The 14,032-nt window shown below is 39.3% G+C and overlaps 1 protein-coding gene across 1 annotated transcript in view; it reads left to right on the forward strand.

Moving 5' to 3' along the window:
- The window catches only part of TEC (tec protein tyrosine kinase), a 28,357-nt gene extending 15,565 nt beyond the window's left edge, over positions 1 to 12,792 (forward strand). The window contains exons 4-17 of the mRNA XM_058024353.1: positions 981 to 1,109; positions 2,475 to 2,515; positions 2,977 to 3,158; positions 4,099 to 4,164; positions 5,844 to 5,898; positions 6,062 to 6,141; positions 6,677 to 6,810; positions 7,602 to 7,676; positions 8,380 to 8,551; positions 8,714 to 8,930; positions 9,457 to 9,521; positions 10,473 to 10,591; positions 10,931 to 11,088; positions 11,741 to 12,792. Coding sequence (XP_057880336.1) covers positions 981 to 1,109; positions 2,475 to 2,515; positions 2,977 to 3,158; positions 4,099 to 4,164; positions 5,844 to 5,898; positions 6,062 to 6,141; positions 6,677 to 6,810; positions 7,602 to 7,676; positions 8,380 to 8,551; positions 8,714 to 8,930; positions 9,457 to 9,521; positions 10,473 to 10,591; positions 10,931 to 11,088; positions 11,741 to 11,818 — 1,571 coding nt within the window. The 3' untranslated portion in view covers positions 11,819 to 12,792. The remainder of the gene's footprint in view (positions 1 to 980; positions 1,110 to 2,474; positions 2,516 to 2,976; positions 3,159 to 4,098; positions 4,165 to 5,843; positions 5,899 to 6,061; positions 6,142 to 6,676; positions 6,811 to 7,601; positions 7,677 to 8,379; positions 8,552 to 8,713; positions 8,931 to 9,456; positions 9,522 to 10,472; positions 10,592 to 10,930; positions 11,089 to 11,740) is intronic.
- The last annotated feature ends 1,240 nt before the right edge of the window (positions 12,793 to 14,032 follow it).

Raw genomic sequence — 14,032 nt, forward strand, 5'->3', positions numbered from 1 at the left:
GCTTAGCTGCTGGCTACATCAGCCCACCACAAATTACAAAAATGAAATGGTAGAGTTTCTGCTGCTCATATCTACCAATTTTAATTTTTATTGGGCCAGCTCATTGCTTGCCTACACAGGGTGTGGTAACAGGTACTGAGAGCCTCAAATGCTCAGACTGATCTAGTTTGATTTTGTGAAGTGCAGCTGCAATCGGAATTTGACTCTGCTTTTGCACAATGAGTTAAAAAGTTTATCCAAGCTAGCTGATGGCATCACTGGAAAGTTTTGTTTGGATGTAGCTAGACAACATTGTGGGCCTTAAGCTGATGTAAAATGATAGGAGGTATCTCTGCTGAGATGTGATTAGATAGTTGCTTTCACAGTGAGTAAAGGTGTTTTTTTAATTTGCCTCTTAATGCCCTCTCTCACCATCAGGTGCTCACATGAATTACAGGTGGTCTGTAAAGTAATAAGAAATTATTTCTGGGCTGGGGTCAGGGGGCAAGGAGCGACCTCTGAAACTCAGCAAGCCGCTAGCGTGGGGTAAGGAGCCTTCCAGGCCAAAATGATGAATTGTGCCACGGAATAGAGATAAATATCAGCTCCCTTTCCCTCCAGAACAGTGTTTGTAGATGAATTTGAGTCACTTGCAACAGCAGTAAAGGAGGAGGCAGAGCTCCCAAAGCCTACACAGCTGCCTGACTGATCCCAGTGGTGCAGGGTCTCCTTTCACTGATGCACCAAACCCATGCTAGGATGGCTGGTGTGGGGGGGGGGAGTAGGGCATACCCTTCTGGAATTAAGTTACTACCTTAAACATATCCTCTGTGATTGTTTTATCACCTCCATGTAAACTTGCAAGAAGAGATGCCATGCTAAAGTAAGGGCAAGCAAAGATTATGCCTCATGTTAAAGATATTGTAATATGTATTAAAAACTACCCTCTTACAGACTTCTTTTATTGTATCTTTCAATATATGCTCTTTTTCTTCTTGTAGAAATAAAGAACAACAGCAATATAATGGTAAAATATCATCCTAAATTCTGGACAGAGGGAATTTATCAGTGCTGTAGGCAGACAGAAAAATTAGCACCTGGCTGTGAAAAATATAGTCTTTTTGAAAACAGTAAGTACATACATTTTCTTATGAAGTTCTTCTGGTATATATTTCTGTATTTTTATATGATCCTATTGTCACACCTGAGTGCCCTGGCTATTAGGCAAATTTGTAGAGCAGAGTCAATCACTGGTACTGTGCCTAAAGTAAGACAAAAATAATTACCAAGCATTCTGGAAAAAATAGAAAAGCCAGCAAAATATCCTTGGAAAGAAAAGAAAGTTTATATAAATCTGAAAGAAATTATTGAAGTTGCTGAATTTAATTTGGTTTTTTTCTCCCATTTGAAACTTATTTGACCAAGGGTTTACCTTAGACTGAGGATAAAACCTTATGGTAAAAAGATTCAGCTGCAAATCTTGCCAGCTCTTCAGTTATTTATTGAAACCTCTGCATAGCCATATGAAGGAATAATAACTGCATTGCATTCAGTGTTCCTACACCAAGCTAAAAATGATACAACAAGATTTAATATGTTTACAGACACTGGATATCCTCAGAGGTTTGTAAATGCCCCTGTGCTGAACCTGGATGAGCTGTGACTTTTTCCAGGCTCCAGACTGCAGGTTCAGCAGTGGATGCTGCGCTGTGCATTGCTGTGGCACTGCAATATTGTCCAACAAAGGAGCTAGTTATTATTCAGTCCTTGATTTAAGGAAAATTCTCTTGTAGGGAAAGAAATTGAGCCATTGCTTGTCTCCCAGTTAAATCTGTGGCACCCAATGATTTCTTATGTCTGCATAGGCAGTCAGGGGGACCTGGGCATTTAGTAGCATTAGAAGACTTGCAGTACAAACAGGGGCTCATGGCTGATCTGATTCAGCAAAGTGAAAAGCATGACTATAGCTCAACGTTTTCAATGCATGAAAAAAACATTGCAGGGGAAAAAAAAAATTGGATCTGAGACATGGAATCAGAAAATACCTACAACTGTTATGCATTATTTAGCAAGGCAGGGGTCAAGGGCTTATGTATTTTAAAAGGGCAGATGTTAATACTAACAGACCTTTAGATCATCATGCTGACAAGAACACAGCTTCATTTTCTTATGCCTTTTACATCTCTATCCCTTTTTTATTTCTCACAAATTTTTGCATCTGAGGGCTGGTTCAGAGCTCTCTGTGGCATGCTCTGGTGTGCCATAGATGTTGCCAAATCTGTGGTCGATGTAACCTGCTGGCTGATTTGGGATGTCTTTGCAAGAATATTTAATCTCTTTTCCTATAGCTTAATTGGAGTTGTCTTTGCTTTCTGAATTTCTAAGCCATACTGAAGGCTTGTTCAAGCCTAATCTGAAATTTAAACCTTTTATTTAATTTTGAGATTTTTAGCTAAATGAATAGGCATAAATCCTCTCCTGTGCTTTGTTTCTAGATGTAATGAGATTGTCTTCTTCAATGCCAGAAAAAAGTGCGGTAGGTAGAATCTTTAAAATATTGAACAGCTAATTACTGCTTTTTGAAACAGTGCTTACATTTCTCAAAATACTTGCTGTATCCTGGAGCAAAGGTCTATTTCTGGATGCATCAATTGGCATCATACTCTATCTCAGGGTGAAGATAATCCCACTGAAATTTAGCTGCATCTGTTAGCTGTGTCTGTACTGCTGGTGGAAGATGTGGGCAAAAAGCAAATGCCAGCCAGCTTTGTTCTGTACTGGCAGCTGCAGGGCTGCAGCACAAGCCAGCCCCATGGATGGCACCTGCATGGTTTGCCTCCCCAGCCCCAGCTGCCCCCCAGGCCTAGCCCAGCTTTTGCCTCCAGGATGCCCAGGTGGGATGGTGAGGGTGAATGGGGCAGGAAGGTGGAGCAGCGTGGGATGATAATGATAATTTATAATGGTAATGATAATTTAATAATGTTGTGCTGTTTTCAGAGAAGGCCTCCCCCACCTGTTCCTCCAGTTGAAGAAAATGGGAATGAAGAGGAGGAGATAGTGGTAGCAATGTATGACTTTGAACCTACAGAACACCATGATTTAAGATTAGAGAAAGGTGAAGAATACACAGTGATTGAGAAGAATGACATTCATTGGTGGAAGGCGAGAGACAAATATGGGTAAAAATGAGTTCCTTATTTTTTGTTATAAAGTTCAAAAGTCTGTTCTCATATTGTAGAAGTTCATATTGACTATGTATCAAGAAATAACTGTGTTAGACTCTACATTAGGCCCAGGTTCTGAAATCTCATCCATGCATTCTCATGCAGAAACCAATTTTTAAAAGGGCAGTACTCGATAGATAGATTGTGGGACCCAAGTGCAAAGACAGTTCCAGAACTGGAAGCCTTTCCAATTGTGTTTACTTTCCAACTTTATAGCTCCACAATTAAAGCACCAGCCATCCTTTAAAACCTCACTAGACTGGTAAAGTATTCCCACTTCCCTGGGGAACATCTCATTAGGGAGCAATATGGGTTAACATTTAGCTCAGCAGGCTCTAACTTCCAGACTTGAATAATCATCATTTTACTTAATAGCTGGATCATTAGGGACAATCTTTGAATAAGTTGAGAGAGAATTGCAGTGAGATGCTGTAATGACTACAACTTCATATTCCCTGTATTAGAATTTTCCCTGCGGTTTCAAAGATGAAAGTTTTCATATTTCAATATTTATCAGGTTCCTGTTGCCATATGTTATGGGTAATTGTGAGTTATCAGGCTGTGCCAGGCTCCACATATATTTCCCCTGACTGACTGGGCTTCTGAGTGCAGAAGAGTGACAGAACAGCAGGGAGTTTCTCACTTTCCTTCATCCCTTCTGCTGTTTTCTTGGACACTTTTGCTGCCCATGACACTTTTCTAGGGGCGCTGAAAGTTAATGTGGGAATGCTGATGCAGAAAATTAGTTTTTGAATAATCAGTAGTAGGGTGGGTGGGTCATTAATTAATAAATTACATTGAGAGACCTCTGATAATTAGCAGAATGAAACAACTGTCTTCTAGGCATGCAATTTTACATGTTTTCACTCAGATGATATATTCTACATTTTTTTAGAAAACAAGGATATATTCCAAGCAACTATGTAACAGGAAAGAAGTCCAACAACCTTGATCAATATGAGTAAGTTGGAATTCCATAAAATGAAACCTATGCTTCAAGAATGACAATGTATTTTTAACATTTTGAAAGCAACTGCTCAACTAGAGGTTAAACTTAAGCAACTGAAGTAGGCACATATTTCTTCAGATTCTCCTCATTGGTTTTGTTAGGATTTATAATGTAAAATCAAGTCAGCAAGACAGCCATCAGCCTGTGGTATTTAGGCTGTCATGGTTAAAGCAAAATTCCCCTCTTAATTCTCTGGTAGACAAAGGGAAACTTTGAAGTAAATTTACCCATTTAAAGTGTGGTAAATGTTGTTTTAATAGTAAAGTGACGTGTCTGTCCAAAGTTTGTAGCAGTAAACACTAGAGGAGAAAACAGTGAAAGTCACTCTAAATAAACATAAAAGATTGGATATTTTGGAAGCTCTAGTTTTCAAGAAAATATGTAGTTCAATGCATTTCAGTGTAACTTAACAGCTATAAATGTCTAGCGTTTTTTTTTTTTTAATACTTTTTCCAGTTGATGTTTAATTAGGGAGTACTTATTTAAGAACATCAGGGTAAAATTTAACATGATAGTCTCCAAACCTGTTCTTGATGCTCAAACATCATTGTAGGATAAATTGTTATGTCTGAGAATTTAGGACATACTTCATGGCTTTTAGATAAAATGGAGGTGTCAGAAAATAATAAATAAAGCCAATGTTCAAAGCTATGTTAGTAGCTCCAAATCTTTACTCTTGGCTGTATATGGCTCCTACTTGCCATGTTTTGACAGAAGACAGAATTTCATCTGGGATTTTGCCCTTAGCTTGACTAGAGGGAATTCTTTGTTGCTTTCTCATCTTAAAAGCTCTTGCTAAGAGCTCTGCTCAGCTGTGGGCTGGCCTGCAGGGCTGGCAGAAAGGGAAGGAAGGAACTGCCTTATCTGGTCCAGCCACTTTGTGCTTTTACCACCTTGGGGCCAAAATTCTGAGTCTCTGTGCAGCCCAGGGAGCATTACTCCAGGTCATGTACCAACTGCAAGAAACCACTGTCTCCTGAGCAGGCACAATCTGATTAAAGGCTGCTGTGCCACTTCCCTGCTTGGTTACTGAAATAACAGCACAGCTCAAAACAACTGCACCCCTCCATTTGCCAACTGCCTGGTTTTCCTTTTTTTGTTGTTCTCTGTGACTGGCTGACATGCTGGTGCTTCTGTAGCTGCTTTAACCTGCCCATGCAGCTCAGAGATGTGCAGCCATGGCACTTAATTCAGAGTTTCAGCCCCCCCTGTGCTAGGTGGGTCCTCCCTGAGAGCCCAGAGGTGTGGGGTGCTGAATGGCAGAGTGGCAGCAGCTCCATGGGTGGTTTGACTGGCGTGCAGGCAGCTGCTTCCCAGGGCTGCCAGCCTTCCCCTTGGGCTGCTCTTCACAGCAACTGCTGCCATCAGCCTGGGTGTGTTGGACAAGTGTTGTTTCCAAAAACTTACATCCGTTCCCTGGGCTTTTGTGGGATGGATTTATTTCAGGGCTTTTTTATGGGACAGCTACACAGTGTGGTAGAGACTTATATTTGCATGTTATCAAAGGTTCAATTCTTGATCTTCATTTATCATAAAATTATTTAATCTCCAGCTTCATAACACTTTGCTTACAGCATTTTAGGCAAATAATGCACCTTGAGGAAGTTTTATTTATTGATGTTGTGTTGCAGGTGGTACAGCCGAAACCTGAACAGAAGCAAGGCAGAGCAGCTCCTCAGAAACGAGGTGAGCACATCAGCCTGGTGGTATCAACTGTGAAATTCACTTTAAATAGCTTCTTTAGTTAAAACAGAAGCTTATTTTGGCAAGTGCATATCCTGGAACCAAGTGAAAAAATCATGTTGCTTAAAACCAGTTGCTCAGAACTGTCAATGTGCTTGTGTTTTAGGATAAAGAAGGTGGTTTTGTGGTGAGAGACTCCAGTCAGCCTGGCCTGTATACTGTTTCCCTTTACACAAAATTTGGAGGGTGAGTTTCTGTGTTTTCTCTGCATACCTTGTCTCATCTGAATCTGTTTGTATCTGTATCCAAATTCATTGGCTGGGGGAAAGCCAGAACAGGGCTCAATAAAGAAATGGGCTGCTGATGAAAAAGAGGGGTGACTAAAATGAACTGCTCAACTCCATGGTAAGCTCCCATTTGGTTTAATCCAACATACACCTTAACCCCAACCCACAGCAGGAGGATTTGCTCTCCCACCCCATTTGGTCTCTTCTCTCCTGCCAGCCTGCATTTATGTCTGCATGTGTGAACTGGACTGGGGAGTTCACTGGGCTGAAAATTAACCTTTTCTGGGTTAATCTTCAACTTGGTTTGAGCACCGAGATGAAGGCGAGTTGCCAGTTCTTTGGATATTTGATATTCCAGCCATTCCCAGAGCATGAGGTGCTCTGCAGCTGTGCTGGCCCTTTCAGTTTACTTTCCCTTGTCAATGTGCTCCTCTTAAAAAATTCACCACAAATTGCATATTATTACTAATTGCTATTGTTGTTTTTTTTTCCAGGGAAGGTTCATCAGGAATAAGACACTACCATATAAAAGAAACCGTGACATCACCAAAACAGTACTACCTCGCAGAAAAACATCTCTTTAACTCCATTCCAGAAATAATTGAATATCACAGCCATAATGCAGCAGGTAGATTGATTGGATTCTTTCTATCACTTAAGGTTGATTTGAAAAGGACATTGAGACATTTTATTGTTTGAATGAAATTTTGGGGGGGGGGGTTGTGGATCCTTCCTTTTCACGGAAGCCATGAAACACTGTAGTTTCACATTATTTCAATAATGACAGTAATTTGAAAGGTTTTGTGCATGTGTGTATGTATATATATGTGTGTACATACGATGTATAAAACGTTCCTTCCCCAGAGTAACAGAAGAATAGTTGTATCAAGTCAGGAAAAATTTTCCCCTTAGCTCCACATAGTGCTTCTATCAGCTGCCTGTAACCCGCAGTAGATGAATAGGGATGGTACTTCCCCAGAACACTCTCCAGGCCCTACCTTTTTACCTGCTGCTCACTGCCACTTGAAATAATCTAACCTTCCCACACAGCAAACGGTTGAGGAGAACAATAATGTGTTGTTCAGAAAATCCCTACTCCAGATCCATAGCTGATGGCTGATGCTGATCTCTGCCCTCTGTATGATGGAATGGGGAGAGGATAGGAATTGAGTTCAAGGCACAGATACTAATACTTCTTTTTTCCAAGTCTTGTCTGTGCATTAATCTCACTCACTCAAGAGCTATAATTTCCAGATCTTTGCATCAAACTCAGACGGCTCAGCATTTCCTCATGCCCCCTTTTAATTTATTATAACTGATTTTTCTACATATTCTTAATTGTAGTCTGCAGTGAACACGAGGCTGCCTGGTGCTGTTTCAGAAGTAAACTGTGTCTCTTGAATTGTCATTGAACCTCAGGTCTTGTTACCAGGCTGCGCTACCCAGTGACCCCAAAGAGGACGACAGCACCCACAACGGCAGGATTCAGCTATGGTGATTGCCTGTTATCTTCATCTACACTTATTCTGATGATTTTATCTATGCTGAGATGCTACAGTACTTTCTAAAAGTTTTGAAAAGATCTGATTCTGTGCTGTGATTGGCTATATGAACTTACACTGGTCCAAGCTGTACTTTCAAGACCCTTGCACAGAGTATCAGCATGCAGAGGCACCATCTGCCACTGGTGCTCCAGGGGAATTTGGTCTTTTCCTCCCTGCTTTCTGCCATGGATATCTTGAGCTTTGCCTTGTTAGAGAGCTGTGCCTTTGATTCCTTCGTTAGTCTCCAGACTTCTGACTCAAACTTGAAACTTTAATCTTTGTTGAGGGGTTACCATTTTAAAATATAAATTTAGAATAGCCATTTTTAAAGTGTGGTGATGTGAGCAACTTCTTTACGTTGGCACAACTTTGTGGTGGCATTTTGTTGCAATCAAATCTGATAGTATCAGTATGTACTTACTGGCCTCAGAAAAGTTTGAATTTTGACTTCTTTGTTAGTCAGGAGCTGCTTAAAGGTCACGTCCACCTAAAAGTTTGTTTTGTGAAGTACAGAAGTGTTGAGTTTTCAAGTTAATTCTCAGACATTTTCTACCTAAATTACTTAATTTGCTACTAGTCCATTTTCTCTTTCCTCTTCCTTATCCTCTACCAGCTCAGTAGGTTCCTTAGCTGTTTGTTAACTTTTTTTACAGAGAAGTGGGAGATCAACCCCTCAGAGCTGACCTTCATGAGGGAGCTGGGGAGCGGCCTGTTCGGCGTGGTGCGCCTCGGGAAGTGGAGGGCGCAGTACAAGGTGGCCATCAAGGCAATTCGGGAAGGTGCCATGTATGAGGAGGACTTCATTGAAGAAGCTAAAGTTATGATGTGAGTTGTGTGCTTGGCACTTTGATTTCCAGTCCTAGGCCTCTGATGCTGTATACTGATTATAAATAAACTCTGGGGGAGGGGGTATTTCTGCAGTTTTGTGTGCTGGAGGACTAGCACTGCGTGGAGGAAGTAATAACGACATGATCTCAATCTTTTCAGGAAGCTAACTCATCCTAAACTAGTTCAGCTGTACGGTGTGTGCACACAGCAGAGGCCCATCTACATCGTGACAGAGTTCATGGAGCATGGCTGCCTTCTCAATTACCTGAGACAAAAACGGGGAGTTTTGAGTAAAGACACTCTGCTTACTATGTGCCAGGATGTGTGTGAGGGAATGGAGTACCTGGAGAGAAACAGCTTTATCCACAGAGACCTGGTAACATCCCATTGGGCAATACAGTCCTCTTTGAAATTTTTATTTGTGAATGTATTTATTCCTTTTTGAAACGGTCTGTTTGTTTACAACTGCTTCTGTTCTTGCAGAAAATTGAGAGGATGAAGTTGGCTCTTTATGGTCTAGTCAAGTCTCTAAAACTGCTCTGTACAAAAAATCATGAGAGATTTTTCTCTCCTAAGAAAATGGAATAAAATCTCTCTGAAATATTTATAAATAGTAGCAATTTGTGCTGATATAACAGCCTATCTCCTTTCTATATTGGTGCCATTTTCACCACACATTAATCCCTTGAGATGATAATTTTTTCCTGGTTTTCTTTTACACAGTAGTGTAGTTGTGAAAATGATGCTATCAAGAGGAGATGCGCGTGCACTTTTTATAATTAGAATACACCACTGAACGTGGTAAACTTGCTAAGCAATGAATACAAAGACATGATTAGATTGCTGTAATTTGTCTGCAAGAGACTCCAAGTTTCATCCAGCTCTAACCATTCCCATTGCAGGCTGCCAGGAACTGCTTGGTGAGTGACTCAGGAGTGGTCAAAGTCTCGGATTTTGGAATGACAAGGTATGTGTGAGTGTGCAAATGCATTTATGGAGATTTGGGAAAATTCACCTAAGCCTTGTACTTTGCCCAAAGGCAACACAGACCAAGCAAAATTGCATACAAAGATGATCTTTTTTGGCCTCTTCTTTTTGTTTTTTTGGGGTTTGTTTTGCTTTTTTCTTTTCTGGTATCTTTAATACTTGCTGGTTCTGTGTTGATTTCCTTACTCATTTTAAAAAAGACAGAGGTTGTGTTTCAGAGAGCAGAGCTGCTGCAGAGATAATAGTTAAACTGTGTTTTGTTAAATAAATGTTAGAAAGAGGCTGTTCAGTGAGTTTGGGATTCTCTTGGGATCAATGTTTCAGAGTTGTGCTGGCTGAAGGGCTGGGAGATGCTGAGATCTGGAGGGGGGTTAATTTCCTGCCCTTGTTAGCACCTGCGTGGGTGATGTGTTGGTGAGGCAGTGGTGGGAGCAGCTCTTCCAAGAAAGGTGTTAAAGCACCGTGGTTTGACTTTTGCCACATCTCTGTGCTGCTAAGTTTCTATGTCCCCTGACAACCGAGCTCAGACTGGCTGGTGAAAAACAGAAAATGAAATTTCTGCTTTTCCTTCATTTTCTCTCATAATAGAGACATTTAACTAGCAGGTGGCCTAGACCTGTGTTGTATAGCTAATAAATCACAAGAAAGGACTCTGGGGTAATATGAAAAATGAACAGTTGTGGCTGAAGCAGTAGTACTGTCCCAGGGAAGCTATTTTTATCTTGTGATGCTAACGCCCATGGCCATTAGGTGGCAATATGAACTTCTAGTACTCCAATCCAAAGCTAAATTAAAATTTGCAGGTTTGGAGACTGACAGAAGGATATCAGAAGGATATCATGTCTCTCTCTTTTTTCTTTTTTTCTTTTTTTTTTTTTTTTTCTTTTCTTTTTTTTTTTTTTTTTTTTTTTTGTGTGTGTGTGGTTTTTAGGTATGTCCTTGATGACCAATACACAAGTTCTTCAGGGGCTAAATTTCCAGTGAAATGGTGTCCCCCAGAAGTCTTTAATTACAGCCGATTCAGCAGCAAGTCAGATGTCTGGTCATTTGGTAAGATATTCATCATGGAAAGAAAGTGTATTTTTTATATTTTATCAGTAGCAGTTAAGCTCTGGTTATTGGGAAGGATTCAGACATTTGAGAAGAAGCTCAGAGAAATCATTTGCCATGGTTTTATTTGTGATAAAGTTCCAGTTCTGTTATTCATTAAAACCCATGCTACTAGAATAACAGATTTTCAGTGATGACACATGTGAAAAGTGTCTAGAATATGGATCTCAAACTATTTATCTATCAGAAAGCCTGAATCCAGGGCTCAAAATAAACACACATGTTTAATGAACACATATGTTTAAGAAGTTATTTATTTTCTTCTTTTTTTCCCCACAGGTGTTTTAATGTGGGAAGTATATACAGAAGGAAAAATGCCTTTTGAAAAAAGCTCCAACTATGAAGTGGTAACAATGGTTAGCCAAGGACATCGCTTGTATCGGCCCAAGCTGGCCTGTAAGCAGATGTATGAAATGATGATGATGTGCTGGCAGGAGGTATGTATTCATATACATATATTTAAATTTTGTTTGGTCTTTGAATTGAAATAAAGGTTGATCTAGAAATGGCAGTTATGGTCTCTAGAGCAGTGTTCTGAGTGCATCCAGGTCTCTCAGCTATTCATGTGCAACTGAACTAGAGCTCTGATAAGATAAAACATTGAAGAAATTTCTATTAAATAAATGAACTGTCAGATTAAGTATGTGAAGGCATTTAGTAACAAAATTAAATCATTTCTTATTTCAGAGGTCAGAAAATAGAGCTGATATAAAAGAGGCATCAGAGAATGACACCCAAAATTCTTAGGAGCATGAACAACTTGCAGAAAGAAAGATTGGAGCAGTTCATTGGGAAGGGTGGGAATGGGGAAGAAAAATAAAAAGGTGTAAAACTATGCAAATTTTTTAATTATATAAAGAGTGTAGTCCAGCTACACCTATTTATGCCTTTTCAAAACATAAAGAAAAGTGTGGCTTACTGAGATTAAGTGATACATCCCAAAATCCAGACAAGGAAATATTTTTACATTTAATACTTAATGAAATGCTAAATTCCTCACCAAAGAATGATGATATGTCCAGTAATTTATCAAAATCAACACAACTTTATTGATTTCTGATCACAACTGTGCATGCTTTTTATTTTTAGAAACCAGAGGAACGCCCAACTTTTGAAGAGTTGCTTCATGCAATCATTGACATTGCAGAGGGTGAAGATGCGTTTTGAAAAATGGCAACAGCAGCACAAGCAGAGAAAATAAGGCACTTCCCAGAGATATGTGCCTTTTTAGTTTCTTTTTAAGAACTTGATCCTGTAAGCTGTTGGGTGCTGCTAAATAAACAATGTGGGGAACCTGTAATATCTGATGCACTCCAGAACAAGGAGAATTTTCCATGATGTCGGGAAATGAGCACAGTATCTTCAGCAATATTAGCAATCTCTGTATTTTCTCTGAAAAGTCAGCATAGCTGTAAAGTTTAGCTCTTTATGGAGGTAGAAGATGTGGCCAGAGGCCAGGAACCTCATTTGTATTTAGTAGGTTGGGTTCCTGTACATACAGTCCACGTTTCTGGGTTTGTCTTTACATGGGCAGTAGCATTAGTAGTGATTTGCCTGCTTAAAAATGGAAGGTATCTATAAATGGCTTTTTACTGACACTGAAATGTTTCCAGAGATTCTCCAGAAACGTTCTTTTTCTTGGTTGATGGGTGTTTATCAAGAAGACAAAATGCACCTCTTTCATTTGCACATAGTAAGTTGTTGCCAGCTCAGTTTAGCATAACACTCTAAAAGCTGTGCTTCATGAGCCATGGTATGCCTGGAGTCATTGTAAAGTTGGTTTACCAGAGATCTCCCATGCTTAGTCTTCATGTTGCTAATGAAAAATAAGTCCAAGATTCACCACAACTGGCTGTGAGTGAACCATAGTACCATGTTTTGGATTAATTTTAAAATTATTTATATGCTGTATGTACTGTAAATATATAAATTGAATGCATTTATTTATATAAAGTGGGGGGTTTTTGTCTTGAAATGTTTAAGTAAAAATTTTTCCTTCCTTCACTTAAACACACAATTATACAGGGAGTTGTAAATGAAAGAAATTCTCGAATATGTTTAGGAAGGGCTCGTGTTTCTGTCTGTTGTCTGTACATACAGTGATCTAACCTTTTGTTCATAACAGGAGATATCATACTGCATGTGTGTGTAAATAAACTGAATGTTAACTATTGTTTGGAACCAACTAATTTGTGGCCTATAATTTACTGTCAATGCATCATAAGTCAAACTAATTGTTCACATGAATTTGGCATTATGGTAGGGCATGTATATACAGACACTCTCTGTCTCTTTAAATATATATATATATATATATATATATATATATATATATATATATATATGGTGGAATGAATACATATTTAAATGAATTTGGCCATGATGAAATGTTCAGCATTACCTGAACTTTCCTTGGAAGTTACATGCCCTGTCCCCTCTGCTGGAGGCTAACATCTCCACAGTCTTACTGAAGCCCACCTCAGTTAACCTCACTTTGTAACAGTGCATATGAGGGCTATTTGTACTCCTGTTTCACTGTAGTCACCTTCTAAGGAACTCAATTGTTTTCATTTTCTGTTGCTACTTCTGCTGTTGTGCCATGTGTAATAGCAAATAGATTGCAACAAAAGTTATTTTTGCAAGTAGTCAGAGAGAAGTATGATGAATTTTATTTCCAATGAAGTTATTAAAAGTAACCATAGTTAGCTTAATACATTCCATCATTCTGGCATTGGAGTATTTCAGTAATCAATTTTAGAGATGTCCAGATTCCCACACCGCTTTGCTTAATGTTTGCCTTTATGTTCAAAAGGAGGAAGCCTCCTCTTTCTTGGAAGAAGTGCTTTCCTTTCCTCATGCTATTCTATTGAAAAGCTACAGGCTGCCAGAAAGGTTCAAATGCCTATTTCCATCATGACAAAGTCTCAGAAGATTATTCCAACCATGCAAACTAACCTGTCAAATTGCTGAGTCCAAAACCACTCTCCTATCAGTAGTAACAGCAAGCATTGTTGAAAGGGAAAATCTAGTAGAAAAAGTAGTGGAAAAAGCAATGTGGAACATTTAAGGTAAGCTTTCCTTCCCTGACTGCTCCTTTGAACCCCACTTTCTCTTAAGATCCTCCAAAGTATGGTGCTGCTAACTCTTTCAACAACATATCCTGTCATAAGTAATGTTTTCCTTAAAACCTAAATGATGCTTAGGAAAATCAGAAGATTAATTACTTGCAATGAACCTTAAGCCTATTTCTTTGCAATAATTAAATATTTATCATTAATTTATATTATAAAACACACCCTAATTGTGTGAAGGTTTGGCAGCAGTTTTCTCAGTGGGATGGGTGCTTTGAATCTGACCCTTTCACTTGCTTCTTCCCAGTAC

The sequence above is a fragment of the Melospiza georgiana genome, chromosome 5 (assembly GCF_028018845.1).
Source record: "Melospiza georgiana isolate bMelGeo1 chromosome 5, bMelGeo1.pri, whole genome shotgun sequence".
In the NCBI taxonomy this organism is placed as follows: Eukaryota; Metazoa; Chordata; class Aves; order Passeriformes; family Passerellidae; genus Melospiza; species Melospiza georgiana.